This window comes from Drosophila grimshawi, unplaced genomic scaffold (genome assembly GCF_018153295.1).
Source record: "Drosophila grimshawi isolate 15287-2541.00 unplaced genomic scaffold, ASM1815329v1 contig_311, whole genome shotgun sequence".
NCBI classification, from domain to species: domain Eukaryota; kingdom Metazoa; phylum Arthropoda; class Insecta; order Diptera; family Drosophilidae; genus Drosophila; species Drosophila grimshawi.
Genome location: NW_025063098.1, coordinates 12,591,519 through 12,618,812, shown reverse-complemented (window position 1 = coordinate 12,618,812; position 27,294 = coordinate 12,591,519). Strand labels below are relative to the sequence as shown.

The 27,294-nt window shown below is 38.1% G+C and overlaps 4 protein-coding genes across 4 annotated transcripts; 2 read left to right on the top strand and 2 right to left on the bottom strand.

The window, feature by feature from the left end:
- The first annotated feature begins 5,354 nt into the window (after positions 1–5,354).
- LOC6563158 (single-stranded DNA-binding protein, mitochondrial) lies at positions 5,355–6,207 on the top strand. Its single transcript, XM_001989457.2, has 4 exons — positions 5,355–5,438; positions 5,509–5,596; positions 5,673–5,781; positions 5,849–6,207. The coding sequence occupies exons 1-4, from the start codon at positions 5,415–5,417 to the stop codon at positions 6,066–6,068; spliced, it is 441 nt and encodes a 146-aa protein (XP_001989493.1). The 5' UTR covers positions 5,355–5,414; the 3' UTR covers positions 6,069–6,207.
- LOC6563159 lies at positions 6,179–6,989 on the bottom strand. Its single transcript, XM_001989458.3, has 3 exons — positions 6,816–6,989; positions 6,461–6,760; positions 6,179–6,409 (listed from the first exon to the last, which is right to left on the bottom strand). The coding sequence occupies exons 1-3, from the start codon at positions 6,972–6,974 to the stop codon at positions 6,179–6,181; spliced, it is 690 nt and encodes a 229-aa protein (XP_001989494.1). The 5' UTR covers positions 6,975–6,989.
- Positions 6,990–7,607: 618 nt separating this feature from the next.
- Positions 7,608–13,827, top strand: LOC6563160 (organic cation transporter protein). Its single transcript, XM_001989459.3, has 3 exons — positions 7,608–7,965; positions 11,951–12,585; positions 12,642–13,827. The coding sequence occupies exons 1-3, from the start codon at positions 7,923–7,925 to the stop codon at positions 13,632–13,634; spliced, it is 1,671 nt and encodes a 556-aa protein (XP_001989495.1). The 5' UTR covers positions 7,608–7,922; the 3' UTR covers positions 13,635–13,827.
- Positions 13,828–14,507: 680 nt separating this feature from the next.
- LOC6563437 (protein sarah) lies at positions 14,508–27,249 on the bottom strand. The gene is made up of 2 exons (XM_001989460.2): positions 26,984–27,249; positions 14,508–16,322 (listed from the first exon to the last, which is right to left on the bottom strand). The coding sequence occupies exon 2, from the start codon at positions 16,313–16,315 to the stop codon at positions 15,461–15,463; it is 855 nt and encodes a 284-aa protein (XP_001989496.1). The 5' UTR covers positions 16,316–16,322; positions 26,984–27,249; the 3' UTR covers positions 14,508–15,460.
- Between the last annotated feature and the right edge of the window lie 45 nt (positions 27,250–27,294).

Sequence of the window (27,294 nt, the reverse complement as noted above, 5' to 3'; positions counted from 1 at the left end):
TTCTGACTCAGGGCTCCAGCACAGTGCGCTCAGTTCTGTGGTATGTGACCATGTGCGACGTCGACCGAGGACGACTATCCAGGCTACGTAGCTCTGACATTTGGGGGCCAGCTCTAGCAAATGTATTGTCACAGTGGTGTGGCATTCCCTTTATCGTACTGAATTTAAGTGTGGGGCTGTTCAAGGGGGAGGGGTGGCTGGAGGGAATATTTTAGGTCTCGCACTCAACTCCTGGTTGGCAAACCGGCACTAGCACTGCAGCACTTGGGATGCCGCCCACTCCTTGGCGTTTTCATCGTCATCATCATCATCATCGTCGTCGTTGTCGACAGAGTTGCGTTTGTTCGGTTCGCTCGTTCGTCTTGACATTTGTGTTTTGCCCTGCTGCTTGGTAAGGTTGAATGATTGGAGAGAACAGTGGAACTAAGTGATTAGGATTAGGGATAGCTCCTCATAATATCATAAAATACTAACACTATTAAACATCATTCAGCAATTCTCGAAAGATGAATTAACTAAACCATTCAGTCACTAGGAAAGTCTGAGTCAAAGTCGCGATTCTAATCTACTATATGGATGAGTCTGAGTTACGAACGAAGTAACCAGTGCTATGAACTGGTTAGGTATATAGGTACAAGATAATTATTATGACCTTCATCTAAGTGTACTTGTGCTGTTGGAAATGAACCAGATGCTTTCAGATATTTAATATAGAAAATAGAAAATTATTGATAGAAGTATAGTGTTAATATAAATATTCTGTAAGCTTAATTAAGTCAACATTGCTGTATTCACATAGTATAGTAGAAGTTACCATAAGATCTTTACACAATACTAGATTTCGAGTACAATTGAAGCTTAGAAAATGAGAAACAACTAATGGAAAGGTCCGGTCATTAAAGTCCAATAATCGTATTCTGTAAATCCCCACGTCGGTTGTCTTTTGCACCACTGTGCATCGCTTATACGAATATTCGTTTATTCTGATTACAAAAGGAGGGCATGGGAGGCTAGGCGGAGCGGGGGCCAAGGCACAAATTCCAACTTTACTTCAACTTTAATGTTCGGTCACTGTCGGTACTCTGTTCTCTGTGTGTACTCAGAGTACGCAGTGACGACGCCGGCGACGACGGCGACGACGACGACAACGACGACGACTCTGAAAACGAATACGATGACTCTGACTCTGACTCTGACGACGTTCGCTCTTTCATTTTGTATACCCTTGCTTGGGGTACATACTAATTATAAACTGAAATAGGACACAATTGAATGATCGGTATTGATGCATAAGATGAACTTCTTTCAAACCTAATTAATTAAATCTTTCTCGAATATAATGTATATATAATTTACAAATATTTAAGTGGTTGATGTTATTCAATTATAATATATTAGTATTTTTGATTTGATCGATTTAAAAATTTTCGGACTTCTCCATAGTAAACTTCAACGAAATATGTTGTTCGAGAAATACATTATAAATACTGATAATAATTTTAACATTGCAAGATTATTCAGACTTTGATTTTTATCTAAATGTTTATTATTATTGAATAAATATTTTCATCAATTTTGTAATGAAATCTACAATGTTCTTGGTCTAAAGGTCTTTGTTGAATGCATGCTTGCTGAAATATCTTCTCCAAGGCTATCTAAAGGGTATACAGATGAGCTTTGATGCTTTTCTTTTGATGGCAGCTTTAGCATCAGCTTGAGAGCCTTAGCTAGGGCCAGTTGCTTGCTTGTTGGATAGTTGAATGGCTGGTTGGCATAGCTTGCTATGGTGCTGGTGCTGGTGCTGGTCGCAGTTGCAAGCATCACCATCGTTGTTGCCTTCAACGTTTGCTGCTGTCGTTGTCGTTGTTGTTGCTGCTTTTATTATAAATTTTTGCTGGCACTGGTGTTCGTTCGTTGCTGGGTTTTTTCATCGTTGTCGTTGTCGTCGTCGTCGTCGTCTTGCCTGACGTTATACTACCAGCCAACGCCATCGCATGCTTCACCTTCGCCCCACCGCACAAACACTTACACACACACACACACAGATACACACACAGCTACACACACATACAGACACTCAAACAGTCACACACTTTGTGCGGCTGCTTTCCTCTCTCCTCCCCCTGCCAATGCTCCCACTCTCACTAAAATTCAGTCGCTTTGCTCCCCACATTCGTTGCTGCTGCGGCGAAGTTTCTTGTTTTCTTTCAACGTTGCTGCTGCCGCTGCCTTTGCCTCTGCCGTCGCTTCTGCTGCTGCTGCTGCTGCCTCTTTGCTTGTCGTAATTTTACTTGTTTTTTTTTCTTTCTGTTTTCTTTGTTGTTGTTGCTGCTGTTGCTGTGTGCTGCTTTCTGTGCGCTCGTTGGCTCGTTCGTTGTTCGTTGGCGTTTTTCATTTGCGTTGCTGTTGGGTCTTTTTTTTTGCTGCTGCTGCTGTTGCCGCCAGTGAGTTGGTTTCGAAATAAACTTTAATGCGAACATTCGTTTGGTTGAGTTTCAGTTTCTGTTTCTGTTCCTCTGTTAAATTCAGTAAAATGTGCGCAGTCAGCTTCAGAGTCAGATGCAAGCAAAAGTCTCTTTGATTTTTGATGCCATTTTCAGTTTACGAACTAAGGGTATATGGTATTTAAGGGTTCCTTTTATGTATTGATTGTCAAGGGCCTTTTCACGCTTTTGTCAAAAGTTAAGTTCTTAAATGTTAACTGGCTGGGCTAGCCAAGAAATATTGCTATAGTTTAGATGGGTTCCTTTGGCTAACGTTACCCAATCGCAATAACAGCTGCGCGCGTTTTTCAAAAACCTTCGCGCAGGCGAAGGCGAAGCATTCGAAGCAGCCAAGCAACCAACAAACCAACCAAGCAGTAACAGCAACAACATTCAAGTTGCCAGTTGGCGGAATGCTGCTGCTGCTGTTGCTGCTGCTGCCATACATTAAGCTTAAGCTGCGTTGAGTTGAGTTTCACTATAAAATGAATATGAGTTTTCGTTGCTTTTGCTGTTGGTTTGGCACGCAAACGCACAAACGAACCAACAACAACCAACAAGCGAAACGCAACGAAACGATACGAAATGAACGAAACGAATCGAACGAACGAACGAACGACGAACGTCCTCGAGAAGCTCAGCCAGCAGCAACCACTTCAGCAGCCAACAACCAGCTTGCTCCCTCCTCTCCCCGTTTGCCATACAAACCAAAAATATACAAAGAGCAGCAGCAACGTCGACATTTGGGACGTTCGTTCGTTAGTATCGCAACAGCGAACAGCCGGAGCCATAGCCACTGCCATAGCCACTGCCATAGCCACTGCCATAGCAGATACAGATACGCAACCCACACAGATACATAAGCACACACACACACATACAGACAAATACAAATGCTTAGCTACACGCGCGCTGGAAACAACGCCAGCAAACGACGGCAAATGGTGAGACGACACGAGACGAGGCAGGGCGAGTCGAAGCGACCGACCGACCGACGACGACGACAGCACTCAAAAACGACAGCATGAATAATGCCATAGATTGGGGCTACACTGGGGATAAGTATACGCTACTAAATGTGTATAGGAAGAAATGGATAAAGCAAAATTATATAATATCTCCAGTTGGTATATATGGGTCTTTTTAACTAAATATAATCAAAATCGATAATGTACATAATCGTAAGAAACGAGGAACCAATTTACTACTGCTCATAAGTCTCAATATCTAAGAGATATAGAAACATATGTATGTGTGTACCTATTTTTTATTAAAGAATTTTTAAAGTATGTTGTAGAAATCTATTATTGGGACAACTATAAATGATTTAAAATTGAAATCTTCAAATCAGCAATTATGTTTTGGAAATATGAAATATAAAAAACAAAAAGAGTAAAGTAAATTGTAATTGAATTGAATATCAATAATTCTTCTAATTTTTGAATTGAACATGCATTGTGAGCTGCTTGTTAATGACAAATTATCTATAACTGTAGTAGTACCCTATAGAATAGCTGTTGTGACGCACCATTGAAATAGCTTCAAGACTCCATATTCTTTGGGCACCAGCCATGCACCAACACCCGACCAATATCGACAACAACAACACCATTGTCGCCCGTCCGTCGTTGTCGGATGTCTGTCGTCATCGCCAGAATTTGAATGCAAAATCGTAGTGTTGTAGAGAGATTTGCTGTTGTTATTGTTCTTGTGCTTCAAAGCGGACTGGTGCTGATGGTGTTGTTGCAGTATCACAATCGAAGCACATATATATATATATATATATATATATATATATATATATATATATATATATATATAAAGGTAGTGAGTTTACTCTTCCGTTTTGTTTCAGTTTCATCTCAGCTGAGCGCAACGCCTATCGGTCTTTGGCTGCTAAGAAATCAGTGCGAGGCCTTGACATCTTGTCAATTGACAAGAGAGACACAAAATGGAGTCGCGTAATGGCCGCTCGTAGATTCAGCTTCGGCAATAAACGAAAACAATCGTCGATCGTACATCCTGTTCCGATTTGAGTTCGTCTTTACTCGCCGGTATGCAGTTTTTAATTGAAAATTTAAATTGATTGTACAGCATTGTTGTAATTGTTTTAGCTTTCTTTAAATCTGTTTTTTTTTATGATAGAAGTCCGAAAAAAGGTAACCATTTTGGGCATTATGAGTATATTTGAGGAGTGCGGTATTTAATAAATTCATTGAATAATCTGGTCAATCAAAAATTCTAGCTAGCAGAGTTTCTAATGGTCTTTAGAACTAAAATTCTTATTTTTGGAATTATTGTTATTATCATAGAATTTTAACCCTTTAAGATAACTTCAATAATTGGATTCTTCTTGTTTATTTATATACTTATGTAATTGAAATACTGTTTTTGAATTGTTTTGCATTTTACAGAAATTTTTTAATGCGAAAAGACGGAAAATATTAATTTCAATCACATAAGCGCCGCCGCCGTCTGTTAATTGTACTAAATAAAACCTATGTAGCAAACAAGTTTCGTAGTAAGTAGCTTTTGTTAAGCTAGGTTCCAAAAACTGCCGACAGAGCACGCTCCAATTCAACAGAGCGCGTTCTCATCAGCCGCAGTATTTATTCACCACTTCCCGTGAAATGATCAGGTTATTGCTAAGCACATTACTGTGGTTGTGGAATTTTGTTTGCAAATACTAAAGTATTCACAATATATTGGAAATCACAATTTATTTGCCTTATTAGTTTTCTTTTTTAAAAAAACATGACCGCAAGTGAATAAATATCGTCAATAAATTATCGAATATTCGAAACCCTATAAAATGTACAACAGAGCGCGCCACAAGCAATAGAAAATCGAATTAAGTTGGCTGCATCAGAGTCAAAACAGCTGTTTGCAGAATTAAAATCGCATTGCCGCTACATAAAACACGCCAAGAAAATGATGCAACAAAGTAAACGTATTGTAAGTTTAACATTTCAATAGCCCCAACAAATTATGTATATATTAATGAAATAATTTCATGTATTGTTAGCTTAAGCCTGCATTGAATGCACTTTGGAATTTACCGGCACGCGGTGCTGCCAGTACAACGGGAGGCGCACCCGCCAAAATTGAAAAAAGTGCGTGTTAAATAAGTTAGCTACTTGCATATCTAGTTTATTATAATAATTTGTCATTTATCAATCTGAAATGTAGCTGTTAACACTGTGACAGTTTTGGGGCGTGTGGGTGCCGATCCGCAGTTGCGCGGCTCCCTGGAGCATCCGGTTGTAACATTCTCGGTGGCCACACACACAAATTACAAGTGAGTTGAAATCAATAATATAGTTGAAATAGGATATTCGTTACATTCTTGCTTATTGTGCGTACAGATATGAAAACGGTGATTGGGCTCAACGTACCGACTGGCATCGCGTGGTGGTCTTCAAGCCCAATTTGCGCGACACAGTGATGGAGTACCTGAAGAAAGGGCAACGCACCATGGTTCAGGGCAAGATTACATATGGAGAGATCACCGATCAGCAGGGCAATCAGAAGACGAGCACCAGTATCATTGCCGATGATGTGCTCTTTTTCCGCGACTCTCACTAACCTACATCATAATACAAACCAAACATCATTCTTATCTGTACATTATTAAGAACAAAGTTGAACTTGATTTGCATTTACATACATATGTATCATATTCATTTTATAATTGGTTATTTTTTAAATACATTAAAATTATGCTGTAAACAGTCAGAAATTTTGAATTTGCCATTAACTACTTTAGCCATATCGCATGTGCACTTAGTGCTCAGGCTGCTTATCTTGAGTTGTTTAGTTATTTGATCATAATTACTGGCCACATTATCGGCCATGCATTGTAATTGATTTAATTGTTCATCCATTGACTTAAGCGCCTTTACATGATAGTCCATAATAGTGATAATCTGTGAAGATAAACTCATTTTATTGGGTAAACTTGCCTTGCAATTTCTTACCAATTTAGGTGCTGCGAAATGTTTGGAGACCAAATTGTTGTACAGATCGATCTCTTTCCTTAGATTGTTGCACTGTGCGGCAGAACGATCTGCCGATAGAAGTAGCACCAAAAGGTCCCGATAGTTGCTAGTAATAAGATTAGCGAATTGTGAGTTCTGCGAAAAGTTGTTGGATTGTGCCTCAAGTAGCGAAATGTATTGTTCTGCTTGGAGCAAAGAGGATTCGAATTCCCCCAATTCAAGCTCAGTTTGGAAAAGACATTTCTTCATCGATTCTACAAAGTCTTGAATCGAAATAAGCTGCAGGTGGTTATAGTTCAAGCATATATTCGTATAATTTAGTCCAAAGTCTCACTTCTTCCATATTCTTTGAGCAGTAGTTTTCCTGTTCGCGTATAAAGCTCATTTTGGTGTCAAATTCCTTTTGAAACTCTTTAGTATCTTCTATTAAAATGTTCAAAAGCAAGTCCAAACATGTAAAGGACATTTTGTCCGATATTGATGGCGAAGACATTTTTAAAGTAAAATTTGTTAAGTAAAAAAACCTATATTGAAAGGCTATTGAACTATTTATTAAAAAAATTACGTTTATAACACATATGTATGTATGTAGAGCAGCATGCTGAGATTTGGTATGGAACTAATTCTATAATAATCTGTTTTCAAGTAGTTTACTAAGATTGGAATAGAAAGTTAGGCAGTAGTAAAACATGAGATCGTAGCATAATAATTCAAATTAGCATAAGAGCGCAAACTTATTTCAAAAGATTATTATATATTTGCTTTGTATTTGTACGATTTGCTCGTCAATTTTAGCCGGACATGGATTGAATTACCTTTGCCACACTGTACACAATTTAATCTTATGATCCACATTTTACAAAAATACACATACTGTTGCTGATTTATATACTCTTTTATTGATTCTAATGTTTACGCTTATCGAAATAAAATTATGTCACAGTGCCGTAGCCCAACAGACCAAAAATACATTCAGCAAATACTCAAACGCTGCGATCCACTCTCAATCGCGAAGCTCTTCCCGCATGGCAGCGGGAGCGCAAAGCGGTTCGTTATCGCTGTTTTGAGCGAGTGGAGGTTTGTTTTCATACTACTGCTATATGTGAGTGTTATTCAGTCATGAGTCGAAGCAAAAAGCCCATTCAGTTAGCATTCAGCTTTTTGCCAGTTCGGCGGCGCTTGCCAATCCACCTCCAGCGCTAGTTTGACGGCTTTGCGCGCCAATCCAAGTTTTTAGTTAGTTGTCCCTCTGACACTGATAACCCAGACACATCTTTTGCAATAATAATACACAAAATTTATATAGCACGTAGTACAGGCTTTTGGAAAATGCGAATTGTTATCATTTGAAGTTATAATAAAAATTAAATAAAAAAGAAAGAAATATTCCATAGAAATAGTCTCGATTTGTTACTCACCGCATAAAGTCATCGAACAAAAAATGGCTGTGGATTATGTTTTAGAGGACCTCATGGGGAAATTGGGTAAGTGTTTGTATGCAGTAAATAAAGATTATAGATTATAGATTTGCTGACCGTTTCCAAGTGTGCCTTTCCTTATCAATGGCGCTTATCAGCCACGCTTGCGTCGATCACGCACACAGCAACTGTGGCATTTATCCAAGTTATTATCAAAGCATAAATAATTCAGTTTAGTTCGCTAACCCGGCTGTCAGTTTTAATTATTTTTACGTTGCTTATCAGTCTTATGCGTATATCTATTTTTTACTTAGCCCTTAGCTACGCAATATATTTTTTTTAATTGCAACGCCTGTTTGTCAAGTTTTGCCGCCAAAGCATTCGAAAGCGCTGTGCTAATACAATTCTAATTGCGACTTTTTCTAATTTAATAAACATCAAGGTTGGGTTAATTGTCAGACATGCATGACAGACCGACAGGTACGTGGCTTCATACAATTAGCACGAATGCGAATTGTGAGCTCCCGTTTGATTTACTAAATCTTTTGGCCAAATAGACAAAACACGTGAATGACTTATCTATCGCATGGGATTGCGGTGTAACCAAGTAATTTACACTCATAACTAAAGCGAGACGCTTGAGAGCTATAAAACAATTCTTTGTGTGTTAAGCAGTTATGTAAAATCATGCAAATGAATTACAGATATTCCACAACTACTATTCAAGGTCTAATCGTTAACAATCGCTCTATTTAATAGAGCTAACAGCTAGAATATATTGACATTCAATAAACAGACTTTATAAGTTTGAAAGCTCATTGCTATAAATATCAGTTTTATATTTACCGTCAATCAGTTTTTATTTGTATATTACTGAACTTATCGGCGTTTGTGAAAACTTTTTGAATCACATCTTATGAATTGAAAAGTTAATGCCCACATGCGTATGCATAAGAAAACAAGTTTGTGTCATATAATATAAACCCACAAAATGTTTGAACTGCAACCGGTAAGAGATTAATGACCGCATTTGCAGTGTTATCTTAAGAGTAACAACATTTATAGGTATACATACACATACTAATATACTCCACTCGCAGTGTACATATGAAAAAACTGGTTTTGCCACGACTTTATTCCTAACTTTTTGATATTTATTTGTTTATTTTTATTTTTTGCTGATGTGTGCTTCCAGCGTGTCTGTTAGTCAAGGTACTGTTTTTAATATTCTTTCGTATCGTGACTTATGAGGTTTTCTAGTTGTTCTTTCAATGCCACAAGACTGACTGTATACATAAATTTGACCTACAACAATTTCTCTTAAAGTTTCACTAACATGCTGATAAGAACATGTCATATGAAAGGGCGTACTAAGCTTTTCGTGAAGCGTGGCCGAATTTCATAAATTTGTATCCAAACTAGTTGAGATGTTGGGAAAGGGAGTGGGTCAGATGGCAGTTGCCCCACCGCGTACGACCTTAGTTTTATGCCTGTAAATTAGAACGCTGAGCTCATAAAGAGCTATAGCTTTCTTCGAACAGCAGACACATTTAGTGCCTTTCGAATATGAAGTCATTAAACTTCTTTTGAAACTTTTTTCATTTACATTTTCATTTGTTAAGTTTTGGGCAAAATTTCTACAAAAACGTAACTTCAATAGATTTGTTCTATGTCAATTTTATGATTTGTTGATTCGATTGCCCTTAAAAAGTCTTTTGTAATGACCATATATTCATTTACAATTGAGCAGTCTAAGTTTTGCAGTAATAAGTAAACATACATTACAATTATTCAAAACATACTCCGTTCATATCCGTATTAACTCATAAAACGTAATAGAACTTAAATAAAGTAGTTTTGAATATGGTTTCTTAAAAGAAATATATCGTCGTCTACGTCGTAGTAAACTATATATATATATAGCTACTGATCCTAGAACAAAATACATCCGGAAATATTGCACCTGCATTGTTTTAATTGTTATGTTCCAGTAGATAAGTTTATTTAATAATCGTGTATTTACGAGTGTAATTTACAAGCTGATGAATATATGAAAGCTAAAAATCCATCATCAAACAAAGGCCACATATCCGCCCACCGCAGCCATGACAACAGCACTTGTTCTACTAACTCGTTCTACATTCGGCTTTGTTCAGTTTGTGGCTTAGAGTTTTGTAACAAGTAGCAATGTGTGTAATTCCAAACTGTATAACACACATCGATTGCAAAAGCCAATGTTAAACCAATGCCAAAAAGCCACAACCAATGTGAATAAATAAATACAGTATACAGTGTATATGTGAATAGGGCATATACTTTTGGGAAACAAATTTTGCAATAATTATGTATATCGCTTGAAAGACGTTTCAATTGATTTTTCGAAAATATTACAAATCGCTTAGGAAACTTTTTTTAATAGTAAACTCACCTTAAATCGCGATAGTGCTCTAGTGATTTTTGCGACTCTGCTAGCTCTAATGACTGATGATTTTTTTTTAAGCCCTTAAGTTGTATAATATCTGTTGACATTGTTGGTGAGGCTGAGTTATTAAATAGCCCACTTTATCCATTTAATAAACAATTTGCCGAGCTATAAAGGGTACTTTACAATCAGAAGGCTTCAAAAACACACGTTGTATGTCATGTTTGATTACTTGCATATAAGATGCTTTATTACGTTATTTGGTAGTAAACTGGCTAATAATTTTGCACAGTAAGTCACACAAACAAGTCATAAACTCACGTACTACGTGTGTACATATTTATTTTGACTCGGCTATGGCAATAGTTGGAATTCTGATAATCCGTTATGATTTGCTATTGGACCGCCAGTTGATTTAGTGCCTGTAGTTTCTGTTTCATTAGTGTCACTTATCGATGGGTCACTTGTCATTGCGATTATGTATATGAGGTGTAATTGAATTTAATTAAAGACTATCGCAATGTCGAATTGGTTTAATTAAAAACGGCTGTGAGAGATCAGTGACATAAATTCACGCTTACTTTGTGATCAGCGAAGTAATTTTATAAAATTCTTAGACGATGTATGTCATCTCGTATGCGAATGCTGGCCGTGTTATTGCTTTTCTGACTAGCGACGACTGCTTGTCCATTAAGCGAGTTGTATAAATCAATATTGTTACAGTTATAGTTTGTACAACAAATCAATTGCAATTGCCGAGAAAACCTTGGACCGCTCATGTGTCAAATATCTAGGCTATGTCCGAAGAAATTTACACAGTGCCTGCCCCCGAGCAGCGAGATCACAGCACAGTCAATGCAAAAATATAAAAACTCTCCACGACGTCAATAGTACATAGCAGAATAGAGAATACGAGCAAAAACCAAATAAAAATATAAAAGTATATATACACATACTGTTGGTAAATAGTATATCGCACACTTGTATGCTTTTTAATTGAAATCGAATGGAATAAATTCCACTTGATTGAATTGCAATGTGACGACAATTCGTTCGACGCCGTTGAATGAATCGCCCATCAATGAGAATCAGAAAACCCAGTTTGGCAACTTATATAGCTCCATCGATTTGGATAACTATTAAGCAATGTCTTATGTCTGAATTCAATTAAAATGTTTTGAATACGTAGGTAGTTTTTGTAGTTAAAGTTGTCAACGTAATTATTTCAATTACCATAAGCGAAGTTCCATGATATTTTATCAGGCTAATCTTAAATTACAAGATATTGAAATTTCACGATTTCTCAAATACTGATAAATATGTTAATTTTTTAATCTCTTAAAATGATTATTTATTATCGAAGTGAATGAATTTCATTCAGATTTAGAATGTATGAAAACTGGCTAACTTTATAAAATCAAAGAAGCGGAACATGTGATTTGAAATCTTGCCATAGATCATAACAATTGAACAAAAAATTCAAATAAATTTGGAAATGTTGAGTAAATTTAGCTGCTGTATCTGTCTGAAATCTATAATCTATGAAACATACACCCGAATGGTATTGTATATTGCTGTATCTAAATAAATCAACATTTAATTATAAATCGCTTCGTTTGTTTCATTTAGGTGAATTTGGCAAATATCAATTTGCCCAATTCTTTTTGCAAGTGCTCTCGGCACTGACGGCGGGAATGCATATGCTGTCTCTGGTAACTGTGGCTGCTGTTCCGGAGCATCGGTGCTTTATTCCTGGCCTGGATAATAGCACCCTCTCACAATTGCCATGGAACTCCACTGCCATCGTGGATGCCATTCCATTAAAGGCTACAGGCGAGCTGGACTCGTGTCATATGTTCGATTTGAGCGCAGGAAATCAGACTGTCATCATTCCCTGTGAGAATTATGTGTACGATACAACATATTACAAGACATCCCGCACCATCGACTGGAACTTTGTCTGCAATCGTCGTTGGATGGGCGCCATAATTCAGACTGTGTTCATGCTGGGCACCTTTACGGGAGCTGTGACGTTGGGCGGTTTGGCGGATAAGGTGGGCCGCAAGGCAGTCTTTTGCTGGTCGGCGCTCCTGCAGCTGATAGTCGGTGTTGGTGTCGCCTTCATACCAGAATACTTCTCGGTTATGGCAACGCGGTTCGTGCTCGGCATTGTTGGCTCTGCCGGCGCCTATATATGCGGTTTTGTGCTGACCATGGAGCTGGTCGGTCCCAGCAAGCGCACGGTTTGCGGCGTTACCTTCCAGGTGAAAATAAGTTGACTTTCTTTTGAGAATTTCATTAATCCTCATTCGATTTGCAGGCAGTATTTGCTGGTGGCATAATGCTAGTCGCAGGATGGGGTGCCATCATCAAGGACCGTCAGCTGTTGCAGGTGGTATATGGTCTACACGGCTTGCTGTTTATTGGCCACTGGTGGCTGTTGGATGAGTCACCGCGTTGGCTTTGGATGCAGGGACGCGCTGCGGAGGCTGTGGACATTGTGGCCAAGGGGCTACGCATCAATGGATCTGGCATTGCCGTTGACAAGGATTACTTTGTTCAGAAGGCCAAGCATCAGGCAGCTGTTGAGGAGAAGTCCAGTGCGGGCCTGAGTGACCTCTTCCGCACGCCCAATTTGCGCATGAAGACGTTGAATGTTTGTCTGTGCTGGTTCGCTAACTCAATTGTTTACTATGGCCTGTCCCTGAGCACCGGTAAGCTCTATGGCAATCCATACCTCATACTGTTCCTCATGGGACTGGTGGAGTTCCCCAGCTATGTGTTCGTGGTGTTTGTCTTGGATCGCCTGGGAAGGCGCTCCATTACATCCACTCTGATGCTGGGCGGCGGCCTCTGTTGCATTGTGGCCGCATTTATAGCACAGGGCAGTACAGTGTCCACCAGCGTTGTGATGGTGGGCAAACTGCTCATCGCTGGATCCTTTGCCGTCATATATAACTACTCGGCGGAACTGTTTCCCACCGTGGTGCGAAACTCTGCTATGGGATTGGGAGCCATGTCTGCACGTCTCTCTGGCGCTTTGACGCCGTTGATAACACTGCTCGGTGATTCGTTTGATCCAAAGATTCCGGCCGTGCTCTTTGGTATAGTTGCCCTTGTCTCGGGCTTTTGGGTTATGTTCTTACCGGAAACAATGAACCAGCCGATGCCAGAGTCCATTGAGGATGGCGAGAACTTTGGCAAGGGCGATACCTGGTTCAGTCAATGTGCTGGTCGCAAACAGCGACAGGATAGTATTTATCCCGACGATCCCGAGCAAATGGTACCGCTGAAAAACATTGAAAGCAAATAGAAAATGCCAAAGTTTTGTTTCCCTTTCAGTTAAGCATTCTCATAAGCTATACACACCCACACATAGCTGCTTTTGCAGCGCCTTTAGATAAGTTTCATCCTGTTAATAAATTGAGACACTCGCTGCGAGACTCGGATATATCTAATTCGATGATGCGTTGAGTTCGCAGTTCTCACTCTTGTTTTATAATTTACGTTTTATGTTTTTTTTTTTGGATTAAAAATCTAAACAAACACGGTGTTAGACTTAAGCGTGTTGCTCAGGAGCGCTGCCAGTTCTTTCACAGAAAACTGTGTCTGAAATCTGCATTAAAGTTGTTATTTTCGCTATTCGATTAGATTTTGAGCAAAATATGATCTTAGCTAGTACCCTAACCAAAGAAAATCAGCAGCGTAAAAGTATGCTATACAACTTTTAAACATCAAAATCATACCAAACACGAGCTTGATTAAAATTTCATAAAGAATTTACTTAAATATCAAGCAACTCAAGTTTTTCGAGAGCCCTTTGAAATATTTTATGCTTTCAGCCGTCACAGAAACAATCTCCAGTTAAAAACTTAAAATGTGTATAGAAGTGGGTGTAGGCAGACGAAAGGGAGTAAAATGTAGAAAATGTTGGGACCACGAAAAATCTATAAGGTCAACTCAAATGTTGCCAGTATCTTTACTCTTACGGAATTTACCCATTCTCGACAGCCGTCCTTACAACCAAAAACGTTCCCATTACGTGGCATGAGAAATATGTTATATGTATGTAACCATGTTTAATTTGGTGTCAACTATATATTGAAATTGATGCGTATTCAATTTCCCATTCTGACTCAAATAGGAAGTTTATAATTGCAATTGTTTCTTAAAAATACAAGTGTTCTCTGAAAAGGTCGCCATATTTATATTTCAACCTTGAATGTTTTTACCACAAGTACCCAGTAATTGTTACAAATTGCTACACAAATTTTAAACAGACATGCAAAATGATTGGCGGATAACTGTTAGATCTCAATTAAAGGACAACAGAAGAATTTTTGTTTGAATTGGTTTTTGTTTTTGGTACATTTGAGAACATTCATTTTAAATTTCAATATAATTTCGTTATCTTTTACTTGTTAAAATTATAACTAAAATTTAAACATATATATACGTATTTCAATATCAGATACAGCTATCCGAGTGCGCTCTGTCTTACAATTAAGTCAACATTTACATATACACAGATATTAATGAATATATATATATATATACATATTCATATCTGATTTGTTGTTGGTATTTGGGAATTCGTAGTTTATTTCTGCAGCTACTTACAATCGTATAGAATTTATGTTCATTATAGCAACGAAGGTACATTTAGATATTGTGTGGATGGCCACAAGTAACGAGTACAATTTCTGACATCGATACGAATACAAACAGACACCAAGAGGGATAGAGACTTCGTATGCAAATGACAAACACATCTAGACTGAATTACAATTAGCAGCTCCACTTGGCGCACGATAATATAAGCAAATCTTCTATATTAGTAATTGCTCAACGGCTACACATGAGGCAAATGAAATTGAGACGGAAATTAGAAACCGAATCATAAAACGCTCCAAGCGAGAGAGTACAAGTACTAAATACAAAACATAACTACGTGTAAATTAATCACAATTGAATTTTGGTTTTTTAAGAAATTATTTACAAAAAATACTCTCCACCACCAGATTGCCATTTCTGAGCTTTCTCTGTCAATGAGAGATATTCAGTTCTGGGCCTGGGCCGCTGGTGCTGTCTCTTCCATATGCCGCCAACAATTCAGTTTTAAGCTCAAAGCCTTGGCGCTTATGCGCGCTCCGGGCATTTGGTTTGTACAATGGGTGCTTTGGGCTGTACTGCAGAACCTAGGCCACTTCCCTCGGGCACCATGGCCGTGTGCACAATGATGGCTGGCTGATCCTCGCTTTGCGGATGCAACTCGTGCGATTCTCCGGGCGTTAGGCTGGCCAAAGCGGCAAGCAGATCGTGATTGACCAGCGGCTCAGCCTCCTCCCGCGGCTCCCAGCCGGCGGGCGGCGAAGCGGGTGGAGAGATAAGGAACTGTTTAACCGGCGCCGGTGGCTGAAGATTTTTGTTGTTAACGGGTGTCACCGGCTGTGCAAAGTAGCACGTGATCACCGTCTTCTTGTTAAACTCATACTGGTGCAGCTTAATGCGCGCATTGGCCGCCGCAATGGCGTTGTCATAGTTGACCCGCAACCGGCGAAAACTGCGCAGCCACTGGAAGGTGGCCGACTCGCTGAATGTGCGGAACAGCTCCTCCATGGCGTGCTTTAGCTCGGGATTGGCAAACACCTCCGAGTGTATGTTGGTCACAATAATCGATGTGGGTAGATCATCAAATGAGTCGGCATCCACTTCTGGCTCCGTATCGTTATCTACATCGCACTCGGGTGGCAGAGTCGGATGCTTATTGGGAAGACCATCAGCAGCATTTATATAAATATCCTGATCCGGTGATAGTTTGTCTATGCTGCCGTTGCCGCTGCTGTTCTGCGTTGATTTCAACTTGCTGCTGTTGTTGTTGTTGTGATTGCTGCGCGGTATTGTTGTCGTCGTCATCGGTGTACCATCGCCGTCATCCTTATCCACGCTCGCCGAGCTGCCGGCATTGTTATTCGACTTGGCTGCGTCCGACATGGCTGGGCTGTAAGAGCAAGAGTGGACAGTTCAAAAATTTAAAAAACTAAGAAACAAAATGTATTCATCCTTTTTGTATCGAATATCTTTTAATTTAAAATCCAACGTTCTATGAGTGACGACCCATCATAGAAGTCTTTGCTTATTTAAAAACAAATATTTTATGTGCAGTTAAAAAAAAAAACTCCTCTTAAATCTAAAAATCCCATTTAATGACTGAGTAATTTGCAGAACTTTAAAGACATTTGACATTTACGTGCTTCTCAATAATTAGATCCTTTAAGCAATCGCGTTAACAACAGCATTTGCTCAATTGTTTACCACAAAATTTACATTGAACAAAACCTAGATGCTTTGCTTTGACGTAACAGGACGATTACTTACGAAAGGAATTTCAATTGCCGCCCCAAAATATTTACGAGTGCGGCAAAACAGAAAAACTACAGACGTGTCTGAACCCATTGTAATACGGGCGGAAGTTCAGTTTAGAGAAGAGAACACCAAGGGAGAGAAAGAGAGCGAGAGGAAGGAATGAGACATACACTGAAGTTAACTTAAGTATCGGCACGTGAAGGCAATCAATAGAGTCCGACGCCACTGGGTTTGTGTTCAGCTTTTGTGACGCACTGTTGATTCACAACTGCTCTTGATTTTATTGTTTTGCTTCCCTATATATACATACATATACCGTAAATATGCTATATACATCTACGGAAGTGTGAGAAGGGCTGGACGGGGTGATTAATAATATTGGAGAATTTTTGTGAATGAATAAAAATGAGCAAAGCCGGTGCGACAATCATCGCTTTGGCGTCAGGACAATGACGTCGTCGTCGCCTTTGACTTCGTTCGTTCTCTGCTCTTCTTGTTTTTGTTGTCGCTTTGGCAGCACCTGTGACTGAGTTCAATTTGCTAACACGAGGCCAAAACTTTTAGCTAGTTTTATTGTGATGATTACTATTTTGAGGTAAATATAGTTTTAGATTAGCGCTCAATTGTATGCTATAAAAATACTTTCTTCCCTTTTAGGCCAACTATTTTTATAGTTGCTGAGCACCACTGAGCAAACAGTTCTGCGAATATGCATTGTGTTGATTATATTTGGAATAATTTATTCTTAATATAATATATATATATATATATTATATATAAGCGTAGTCTATTGCTAAACGGGGTATCTATCAATTACTTTTGCTATAAAAGTAAAGTTTCCTTAACTATTCGTACAATAGGAAGATAATGGAATTTGCGTACATTTTTGATAAGCTGCATAAATTTTATCAAGGTAAAAAACACAAACAATTTTTAGTCGAAAATTGATTGAGTATACATACGTATGTGTATCTATGCAAACGTATCTCGCAAGCCGGTGATTTCAGCTCGGGCCTGTGTGTGGTGCCTCAGTTTTGTTTTACTCTTCAAAGCCTTGCATGCCATAAGAAATGAGAGCAATTCCACGCAAAAAATTCTTCAAGCGAAATTTGGCAATAATACAAGAATATATCAAACAGCTGGGTTCAGCACTCTTACTTGTTTTTTTTTAATGAATAATCATCAATAAACTTATTTTCTTAGTTTAGGCATGTGATGATAAATTGATTTGGAACGCTTGCGAAAGATTCGGTTTATGCTCATTTATTGATCAACTGTGAGGCTTCAATGCGGTTTAATTTATTCAAAACAACAATATTAAAATTTTCCAAATTCATATTTGTGATTAACAAATATTGACAATATGTATGGGAGTTTTTTTACTGTTGTAATTTGATTTTCAGTCAGTTTCAATAGATAGACTCAGTAAAAATGCTTTGCGTCGGGCACAACTGTGATTTGATTTTCATTAAATTTAAATGCAATTACGAAAGTGGTCGATAAGCTATCAATAGGGACTATTACACAAAATTGACACATTGCACGTACTAATGCCAAGGCCAATTGTCAAGAGCAGATTTAAAGCGTGTCGTAGGACCCAAGTATATTTTTTTGTGCTCGCCGGTGGGCACTCAACGGACTAATATCCTTGCTGCCGGGCAGGACACGCCGACCGCCCGTTGTGAAAAGCTGTGCTTGTTTTTTAGTTTCCACTTTTTGTTAGCTTAGCGTATAGCGAGCAGATGCAAAGTACGAGACCGATAGGAAGTACAACACGAACAATGGCCAAATTCAAATGTGGGACCCAAAATGACGGCAACAACACAGCAGACTTGAACGTGTCCACGAGGACGAGGACAGCGGCGATAGTGATGGCGACGAGTTGATCTATTTCTGGATGATTGATTTCCTTGCAAATCCATACACATACACAAACATTCACACAAAGTTGCTACTCGTGCAAAAGTTAAGCTCTCGGGTCGCATGACGTATGCATTTTGTTTGGTTCACTGTTGCAGGAGGCTTTTCAGTCAATGGGTTGCTAGGAATACGCTCCAACACTAAAGGAGAGCTTGGGCAATAGAGGAAAAAAAACAACAGCAAAAACACAAAAATTGCAAGTAATCAACGCACAGGAAAATATGGGAGGGCTTAGTAAACGACCGGCTTGCATGCAAATTGTTTGGCTCCTGCATGACGTCATCATTTGTTTGCATGCCAAGCTAATGGCAATGTACTGCAAAGAAAAACGCCATAAAAGCAAAATGAAGGAGGAAGCCTGCTTTAAAAAATATGCAAGTACAATTTACATACTTATACATAAACATATGCAGACAAAGCAACGTCCAGTGCGGCTCAACATGATGATGAATTGCCTGACTGCCGTTATCCTGCGACCTTCACTCATTCATAATTGCTGTCATCATTATATCAAGTGGGTCCCAGGCACATTATAAGAAGCCCCAAGCCCCCCACAGTGAAAAGTGGGCGTACAGCAAAGCAAATCTTGCAACGAACTTGGGCTCCACAATTTAATGCGAAAAATGTGATTGCCACACAAAGAAAAATAATTTCCAAACGGAAAAAATAATAAGAAAAAGAAGAAAAGTCACTGTCTTTACCAAAGAAAGTATTCTTTAGTTGTAAATTCTAACAGGTAACATAAGTACAGGCAGCTACTTGAATTCCAAATATGAAACTTATTTTCAAAGAAGTTCTTTCGTAGTCAAAGCCATAGAAGTAGAAAGAAGTCTGTGAACTAATTTAATTGGATTTCAGTGTTAAATGGCTGCAACGCGTGTCTGGCAACCGTTAATCTGCCAGAGTGCAACTGCAACTGCAAAACTCTACACTTTGACCTCAATTCTCAGTCAATTCCCATCCCTTTCGCTGTACAATTTGCTCATGACAAAAATCAAACACAACGTGTTTCAATGCCAATGCATACAAAAATCTAATTTGATTTTGCGACAAAATTACTGTAGATATGTGGCATTTTGTTTTTGCAATTGTAGAATGCGCTGCTCAACATTTAATTAAAAGTTGCACTCACATCAGCCAGCTGGCATCATCCATTGAGTTTCATGCCGCGGCTAATGCAACCCCCCATGTGTATCTGCTATTGTGGTTGCATCTGTCAGTCACATTGGAGATATCAAGTATATACCACTCGTGCCTCCCATATGAAGCATTGTCAGCACATTTATGCCACACACAAGCCCACACACTGTGAATGTTCAGATAGCTGCTGGCTAACTTTACCTGACAGACAAAAGGTCAAAGTTTGTTTCCATTTGCGTTGGACATAAGGCGGCTACAAGGTATACATTTACATATGTATGTGTGTCTGTCTCATGTTTAAAAACTTCAAATATCAAATTATTCTCGTATATGTTTTTTTCCATAGCTGTAAAAGCAAATAATTTATTTTAAAAGTAGCACCTGTACCAGGACCAAGAAGCAAAACTGGTCATGTTTAAATTTATAGATCTCCTCCTCGCAACTGAAATTTATGAACTTGTTTTTTCTACATATTGAATTCTCTTTTACAATTACCAATATATTATAAACAAAAGTTTTTATTTGATTTTACATTACTTATTATAACCATCCATTTTCTCTGTGTTTACCTCTCATTCCCTTAAAACATGTTCGGCATCTATCATAATTTTCTCTATTAGAAAATACTCCTTGAATTCACCTATCAACTGGGGTAGCCGTATTTATTATTACTTTTTTCATCCTTACTTAAGTATATGTATTCTATACATATATGAAGACTATAAACTAAGCACCAGTTCTGCACGTGCTACCGACTTAAATTGTGCGTCTTAAAATTGTTTACGTGAGATATGACAATTTATTCAGCTTTAAATTCAATGCGCAACGCCCACTATTTGAGCTATTTCTATCTCTGGGTTTAAAATCACCCACCTAAATGTTGGCCAAGCTATACATAACGTTCTAAATATAATTGAGCATCCTGTGACGCATGCAACCAGTGCGCCAGCTTCTTGCATGTGATGGCAACCTGTGTTTGGGTAATTGTTCACAAAGGTGCACGTTGTATTATTTATTGTGTATTTATTTATATATATATATAGGCAGTGCGCACGAGGGGCGTATGCGCAATATTTATTGAACATGTATGTACAATATTGCTTCTGGATGTGGGATTGGCAACGTGTGGAGTGTGGTTAGAGTGGGCATGTCGCACGCAACAAATGTCACAGATTGGCCATGCGATTGCTATCAGTGGTGCCGCCTATTTGAGAATTCCGCTTGATTAGCAAATGCGGCGCGAAGCTGTTATTGTTGTTCTGCGCATTTAATTTATATATGTGTTTGTTTTTACTTTAATTCTTATTTGGCTGGCTCATTAAACGTAATCCCGTTATCCATTTGACAGTTGCTTCCCGCATCATCAATAGAGGATCCGCCCGTCGCCCTTTGCGGTCCAGGCATTAGCCAGTGACAGAAGCACACATAACACACCTAAATATACTTGCCCAATATAACATACACACCTACGTATATGCATGGGTTGCCCGCATACGAGCAAATTGAGAGTGTTTGTGTGTGTCTGTGTGTGAATGTCTGTTACAGCATCGCCTTTGGTTAAATTGTTGAGGCATTTTGACCTTTGCCATTGACAGGCTGACTGTGTTTTGCTGCTCTTGTTGCTGTTGCTGCTGCTGCTGCTAAACAACTATGATGCCTCGGCAGCGTCGCAGCTTCAATTTCTGTTGGCTCAATGCCTTCCGACGTCATGACAATGGCAGGTTTTGTAATTACCCGACACTTTCAGGCATGAGCTGTTAATAAATATCGTTTTCACGCCGATAAGCAGCTGACAGACTACTTACTTATTGTATGTATGTATCCGAGTATTCAAATAACTCTACATTAATTATTACAAACTATAATTACAATTATTTCAATGGGAAAATCAACCATTTTTGGGGGAAGTTTTATTTTTAAATAGATGTCGGTGGAATTACCATGTCAGTATTAATAAATGCATTTAAAAATAATTAATGCTGTATTTTTGCATTTATGTAAGCTCATCATAAAAGTTTCAATCTAAATATGCTGCATTAAAATATAGTAGACGGGTAGGCTTTTTTCCTGGAAATTTATATATATTTATAGCTGTAGTGTGAAAATATTTTATGTTAATTATTTGAGAAAAAGACTTGTTACAATCTACTATCTACGCCTAATTTATTAGCATTTGCATGAAACCCAGTCAGAAGGGATATTTAACAAATTGCTTTTAATGGAAAATAATTCGCAGAATTTTTGTCTATTTGTAAGCATTTGCAGTAAATGCATATTCCCAGAAGAGCCAAGCTAAAAGCGTAATGTACAAAATGGGATTGGTAGTTAAGTTCAGGAACATTTCTTTCTGTCATCTGCTACGATGAATTGTATAATTAAAATTACTATTTATAGAGAAATGTATGTTAAATATTCAACAGCTTTTGTGCCGCACTAATCAACTTTTCTATATAAAATGAGACGCTTGTTTTTAAATTGCATTTTATCAGACACAATGCCCAATGCCATTTTGGCGCAATTGAATGTCGTGCAGTTGAGAGGGGGTGGGGTGAGGACAGTGGCACAGAGAGAGCTCTCACTAGTTATAAGTAAGTTTCGATGGTTATCGAACAACCTTGGAGCTCTTTTGACACATTTTAGCAGACAGGCTCCTTTGTTGCTGGCTGTCAGTAACAACTGTGGCATGTCACAGACTTGACGCAAAAATAGTTTCATCAACTTTATGCAAATGGTAACCGAAATGAGACATGTGTTACCAAAAATCGAGCAGAACGTGAGTCGTAAGATGGATTAGCACAAGGTTCCGTTCGAATACAGTTGTTAAAAAACACATTGTGTTCGGCTTAAATCGTAAATCTCAATCATTGCCATGGCCGTCGTCATTGTCCGGCGCTTATCATTGACAGCCTTGCGTTGACGCATTAAATGAACCCGGCTGCAGCCGTCAGCGACAAGTTGTTCCCAGTTTAGCAACTACTACTACTATAACTGATAACAATTAACAGTTGTTATTATCGTTAATTGAGACGTACACACAGTTCCACATGTATTGTTATATTGTTGGTACTACTTATGCCCCAACTAGACTAGGCATTTTCTAAGTCCAGGCGTCGACAACGCCAATCAGCACACTGATTCTCCATTGTGCTCACTAGCTGTGACGTCTGTTCAATTGCACCAACCGTCAGACAGCCCTCCTCTCAAGACCAGCCGATTGACGAAAGAGCCAGTTTGTATTGAATTCGTCAATTGCCAAGCGCAGGCATAATTAAAGAACTCGCCAGTCGATAGAGTTGGACTGTAAGATACTCTGTAACTGTAAGTCTGGAGATTTTTGCAATGAGGACATCAAATCACATACAAAATACTAATTGAATTTTTGATGTCACACATGTGCTGATTCTCTAAATATATAATGTTTAGGTGTGCTTAATTAATTAGTTTAATTAATCAAATTAAATTAATAAGTATTTAACATTATTAATACGAATATCATGTGATGGACATTGTTTCTAAATAAGAGTACGACATAAGTACCTTTAAACAAAAATAAACGTATACATTTTTAGATTCTACATGATATAGAAACTATCGAGATAGTCCATATCATTTTCTTAGTAATATTAAGCACATATTACTAACCAATTTCGGTGAACGGATTTAGATTACCCGTTTGCCCCAAATAACACAAACCTTGAAATTTTAAACATTTTCTTTTGCTTGGATTTAGTAATAAATCCAAGTTCCACTTTCATTCCTTACATATTTTACTTGAATAAAATACAAATTGTACTAGAACCAAAGCAAATGCAAAATAAAATAAGTTAGAGTACTCCAGTCGAGAGGACTATTAAATATAGTAATACTTATAAATACAATTTCCAGTTTTATTGACAAATTTCACGTTAAATTTGGTTTTGTATAATCAACATGAGCATAAAACCACAAATGCATTCCTACACCATAGTCAGATTGCTGATAGTAGTTTGTTTAATATGAAAATATGTTTTGGTTATCTGATATTTGTGTTTCTTATCCTAACTTAATAAACTTTTTTCAGTTGGTCAGTAATATGCATGGGTATATTCTATTTATGGATTGGATGGCTACCTAATTACAAGTGTGTCAGTTTTACTATCGAAAATTGATTTGTATCGATGGACATGGTTAATAGTTTATACAGACATACTTCCTTCTACCCGTTACATACTTAAGCACAACTTCATTATACCTTTTCTATTTTAAATGGTTGCAGTGTATAAATAGCATAAGACGCGTATAAATGGACAAAAAGCAACTGATATAATAATAAAAACGTTGAGTTGAATTTATTTTAAAGTCTCTTCACATTTTTGCGTCAGCAACGACGTAAACTGAGCAAATGCTACGTCCGATATACATACAGATATATGTATGTATTTATATTTGGAAAAACACAAATCGACACACGCCCGTTGGTCACCTCAATCAAAATACCAAAATCGTGGATTGCTCATTCGATTTGCCCCACATTGTTTAATGTCTGTGATAGACGAAAAACGATGTCTGATGACAGATGTTTTATCTTTGTGTTTCCTGTTAACAACAACATCAGAATCATCAACAGTTTCGATTATTGTGGCGGACAGAAATTGAGCAAATGATTAAGCAGAAAATGAGTGAAGAGCGAAAATGTCGTAAAGACTACACAATTTTATATGATGAGCTTATCAATTTCACAGTATAAATTTAGTTCGCAAAAATGAATCAATGTTTTTCACAAATTAACCATATTTTTATTGATTTTTTTTATATGTGTCCATATATACGTCTTATATAAGTGTATATATACATGTTTTATGTAGGAAAATCATAATTTCAAACATCTTATTACTGATTATTTTTAAACTTATGCTAAGTATACAGATTCGTGTTTTATTTTAATAATGGTTTGAATATATTAAATAAAAATAAAGTAAAATGCAAATGATTAAACGATTAACCAGTTAGACAAATTTGCGACATTCAAAGAATTTCAAGTGGCACTCCACTGTGCCCAGACAGAGGTCGCCATGGAGATCAAGGTCGAGCTCATTCAGATGTGCTGCCATTTTGTGTTTATGGTGGCAAGGATGAAAACACCCACACATGGACTGGAGAACGAGCGAGAGAGAGAGAGAGAGAGAGAGAGAGAGACAGAGAGAGAGAGAGACAGAGAGAGAGAGAGAGACAGAGAGAGACAGAGAGAGAGAGAGAGAGAGACAGAGAGAGAGAGAGAGAGAGAGAGAGAGAGAGAGAGAGAGAGAGAGAGAGAGAGAGAGAGAGAGAGAGAGACAGAGAGAGACAGAGAGAGAGAGAGTGAGAGACAGAGAGTGAGAGAGAGAGAGAGAGAGAGAGAGAGAGAGAGAGAGAGAGAGAGACAGAGAGAGACAGAGAGAGAGAGAGTGAGAGACAGAGAGTGAGAGACAGAGAGAGAGACAGAGAGAGGCAGCAACAGCAAAATCTATATCAAAATATTTTATTTGCATTTGTGAATTTATTGCTTTTGGCTTCTATGCCTTCGGGTTCTGTCTCAGCTATATTCCATTTTTCGATTCGTGTGTCTAAGGGAATTGGTTCTACTTCAAAAACTGTGTTGGCAAAGGGCGCAACGCGTTGCCCAAAGCAATTAAAATTTTCAAATAGCAACAGCAACAACCAACAACAGCAGCAGACCAACAACGAACAAAAACAAGAACACATCTTCACACAAGGACGTAGCACATTTAAAATTCAGGCAGCAACAAATAAAGGCGACAAAAGCAACTGAAAATGTAGGTGTTTGGGGTATCCAGGCTGCCAGTCACGTTCATGGCTGAAGGAACCCCTTCCTTCGAGACGGACACGCCAGCTGATGGCCAGACACCAACGACAACATATGCAGGAAATTCAATAATACTTATGTACACACATTCTATACGAATACACTACAAACAACCAAAAACACGAGCGGAATTATTTACGAACTGATTGTTAAATACCCTGCAACAATTTGTTATACGAAATTTACTATATATGCATAGTTATTGTTAAGTGAGATTTATTGAGGTTGTATTAACATCGAATGCATTGTAAATCATATTGAGTACGTGCTTTGTGTAGTTAGTTGTTAACGATTTTCGGTAAAACGTTGTAGAGCATTTAAAACAGCAGCGCAGCTGTTAAATTTGTATCACGAAAATTGTATGTATTTGTACATGTTTATTTTGATCTTATACATTTCAAGTAGCTCTTGCACAAACTTCTAGTTATTTTAAAACAGATTTCACATATTACTTATTATACTGCATTAAATACTCAATCAAGCGGCAATTAAGGTTTTAATTAGAGTTCTTAATACACTTTAGCAATACATTTAACTTTTCAATAACTATTTTTTTATTTTTATTTGATTGCAATTATTTTGGTGTTAAGTTAAATACTTGCTCAACTTTCCACTCCTGTTTGACGACCTTATTGAGCAAGCTTGGGGTGTAGAATATTACACCTTTTTAAATCACAAATTGAATGTAGGGTATTCGGAACGTATGCGCACCCACGCACATAGCAGCAACGCAATAGAAGCTGCAGACCTGGAATGCAAAACTTTGCACACCGAAGATCTAATACACTTGAAAAAGAAATCGCAATACGTTTATGTATAAATTCACTTTACTACATGTGGCAATCAAAGCAACAGAATATCCCCAGGAGATAAGAATAAAGGCGCAGCATAAAATACGTGACATGGAGTGTGGTGTAGTTGGCTGTAACTTCTGTATAAAAAGGCGCAATTTATCACAGGCGTCTTGACAAATCTCGAATGCCCTGCGAAATGTGCTACTTTTTGTTGCTTATAAATGGATTGCGTTGTTGATTGGCAATATTACGTAGTAGTGCAAATTTTATGCGTGTACTGCAAATGCAAACGTAATAAATACAATTTGCAATTTACTCGAATGATTATAAACAAAACCTGAGCAAATATCGAGTGGCTGCAAACAATAAAAAATGCGACCGACAAAGCCTAAAGCAACTCACAAACACACTTCTGTATATTTATCTGTATATGTATATGTATATGTACATGTATATGTATATGTATATTTATACATACATAAAAAAAACTATCATGGCAATGGGCTGCAGCAAATGCATTATATAAGCCAAGCCACTTTTGATTGGACTGTCAACAAAATCTTAATCAGCATGTTTAGTTCTAAAAATCCATTTACTTACCGTTTACAGACAATTTCAGATAATTTACGCCGACGACGGCAAAATGTTGTTGTTGGTTTTCTGCTGGGGCACGGCACAATTGAAGCACGGCACGTAGACCAGGCAATTATTGCAATAGAATACTGCGCTGACCGCTATTGTAATTTGTGAACTTTGCCAATGTTATTGTCGTTTGGCATTTGTGCTGCAGAAGGAATATCCTTTAGTATTCTCAGACTTCAGACAGTCGCGACGCGACACGACCGTTCACCACAAATTTCGCTTTACCATTATTTTTGTCAAATGCTGTGTGGCCTGCAGTAATTACTGTA

Coding starts and splice junctions, on each gene's coding strand:
- LOC6563158 (XM_001989457.2), top strand. CDS start 5,415: ATGATGCAACAAAGTAAACGTATT. Junction 5,597..5,672: donor ACCCGCCAAAATTGAAAAAA/GTGCGTGTTAAA, acceptor TCTGAAATGTAG/CTGTTAACACTGTGACAGTT. Junction 5,782..5,848: donor GCCACACACACAAATTACAA/GTGAGTTGAAAT, acceptor TTGTGCGTACAG/ATATGAAAACGGTGATTGGG.
- LOC6563159 (XM_001989458.3), bottom strand. CDS start 6,974: ATGTCTTCGCCATCAATATCGGACAAAATGTCCTTTACATGTTTGGAC. Junction 6,761..6,815: donor GCTCAAAGAATATGGAAGAA/GTGAGACTTTGG, acceptor AACCACCTGCAG/CTTATTTCGATTCAAGACTT. Junction 6,410..6,460: donor ATTTCGCAGCACCTAAATTG/GTAAGAAATTGC, acceptor TTATCTTCACAG/ATTATCACTATTATGGACTA.
- LOC6563160 (XM_001989459.3), top strand. CDS start 7,923: ATGGCTGTGGATTATGTTTTAGAGGACCTCATGGGGAAATTGG. Junction 7,966..11,950: donor GGACCTCATGGGGAAATTGG/GTAAGTGTTTGT, acceptor TGTTTCATTTAG/GTGAATTTGGCAAATATCAA. Junction 12,586..12,641: donor TTTGCGGCGTTACCTTCCAG/GTGAAAATAAGT, acceptor TTCGATTTGCAG/GCAGTATTTGCTGGTGGCAT.
- LOC6563437 (XM_001989460.2), bottom strand. CDS start 16,315: ATGTCGGACGCAGCCAAGTCGAATAACAATGCCGGCAGCTCGGCGAGC.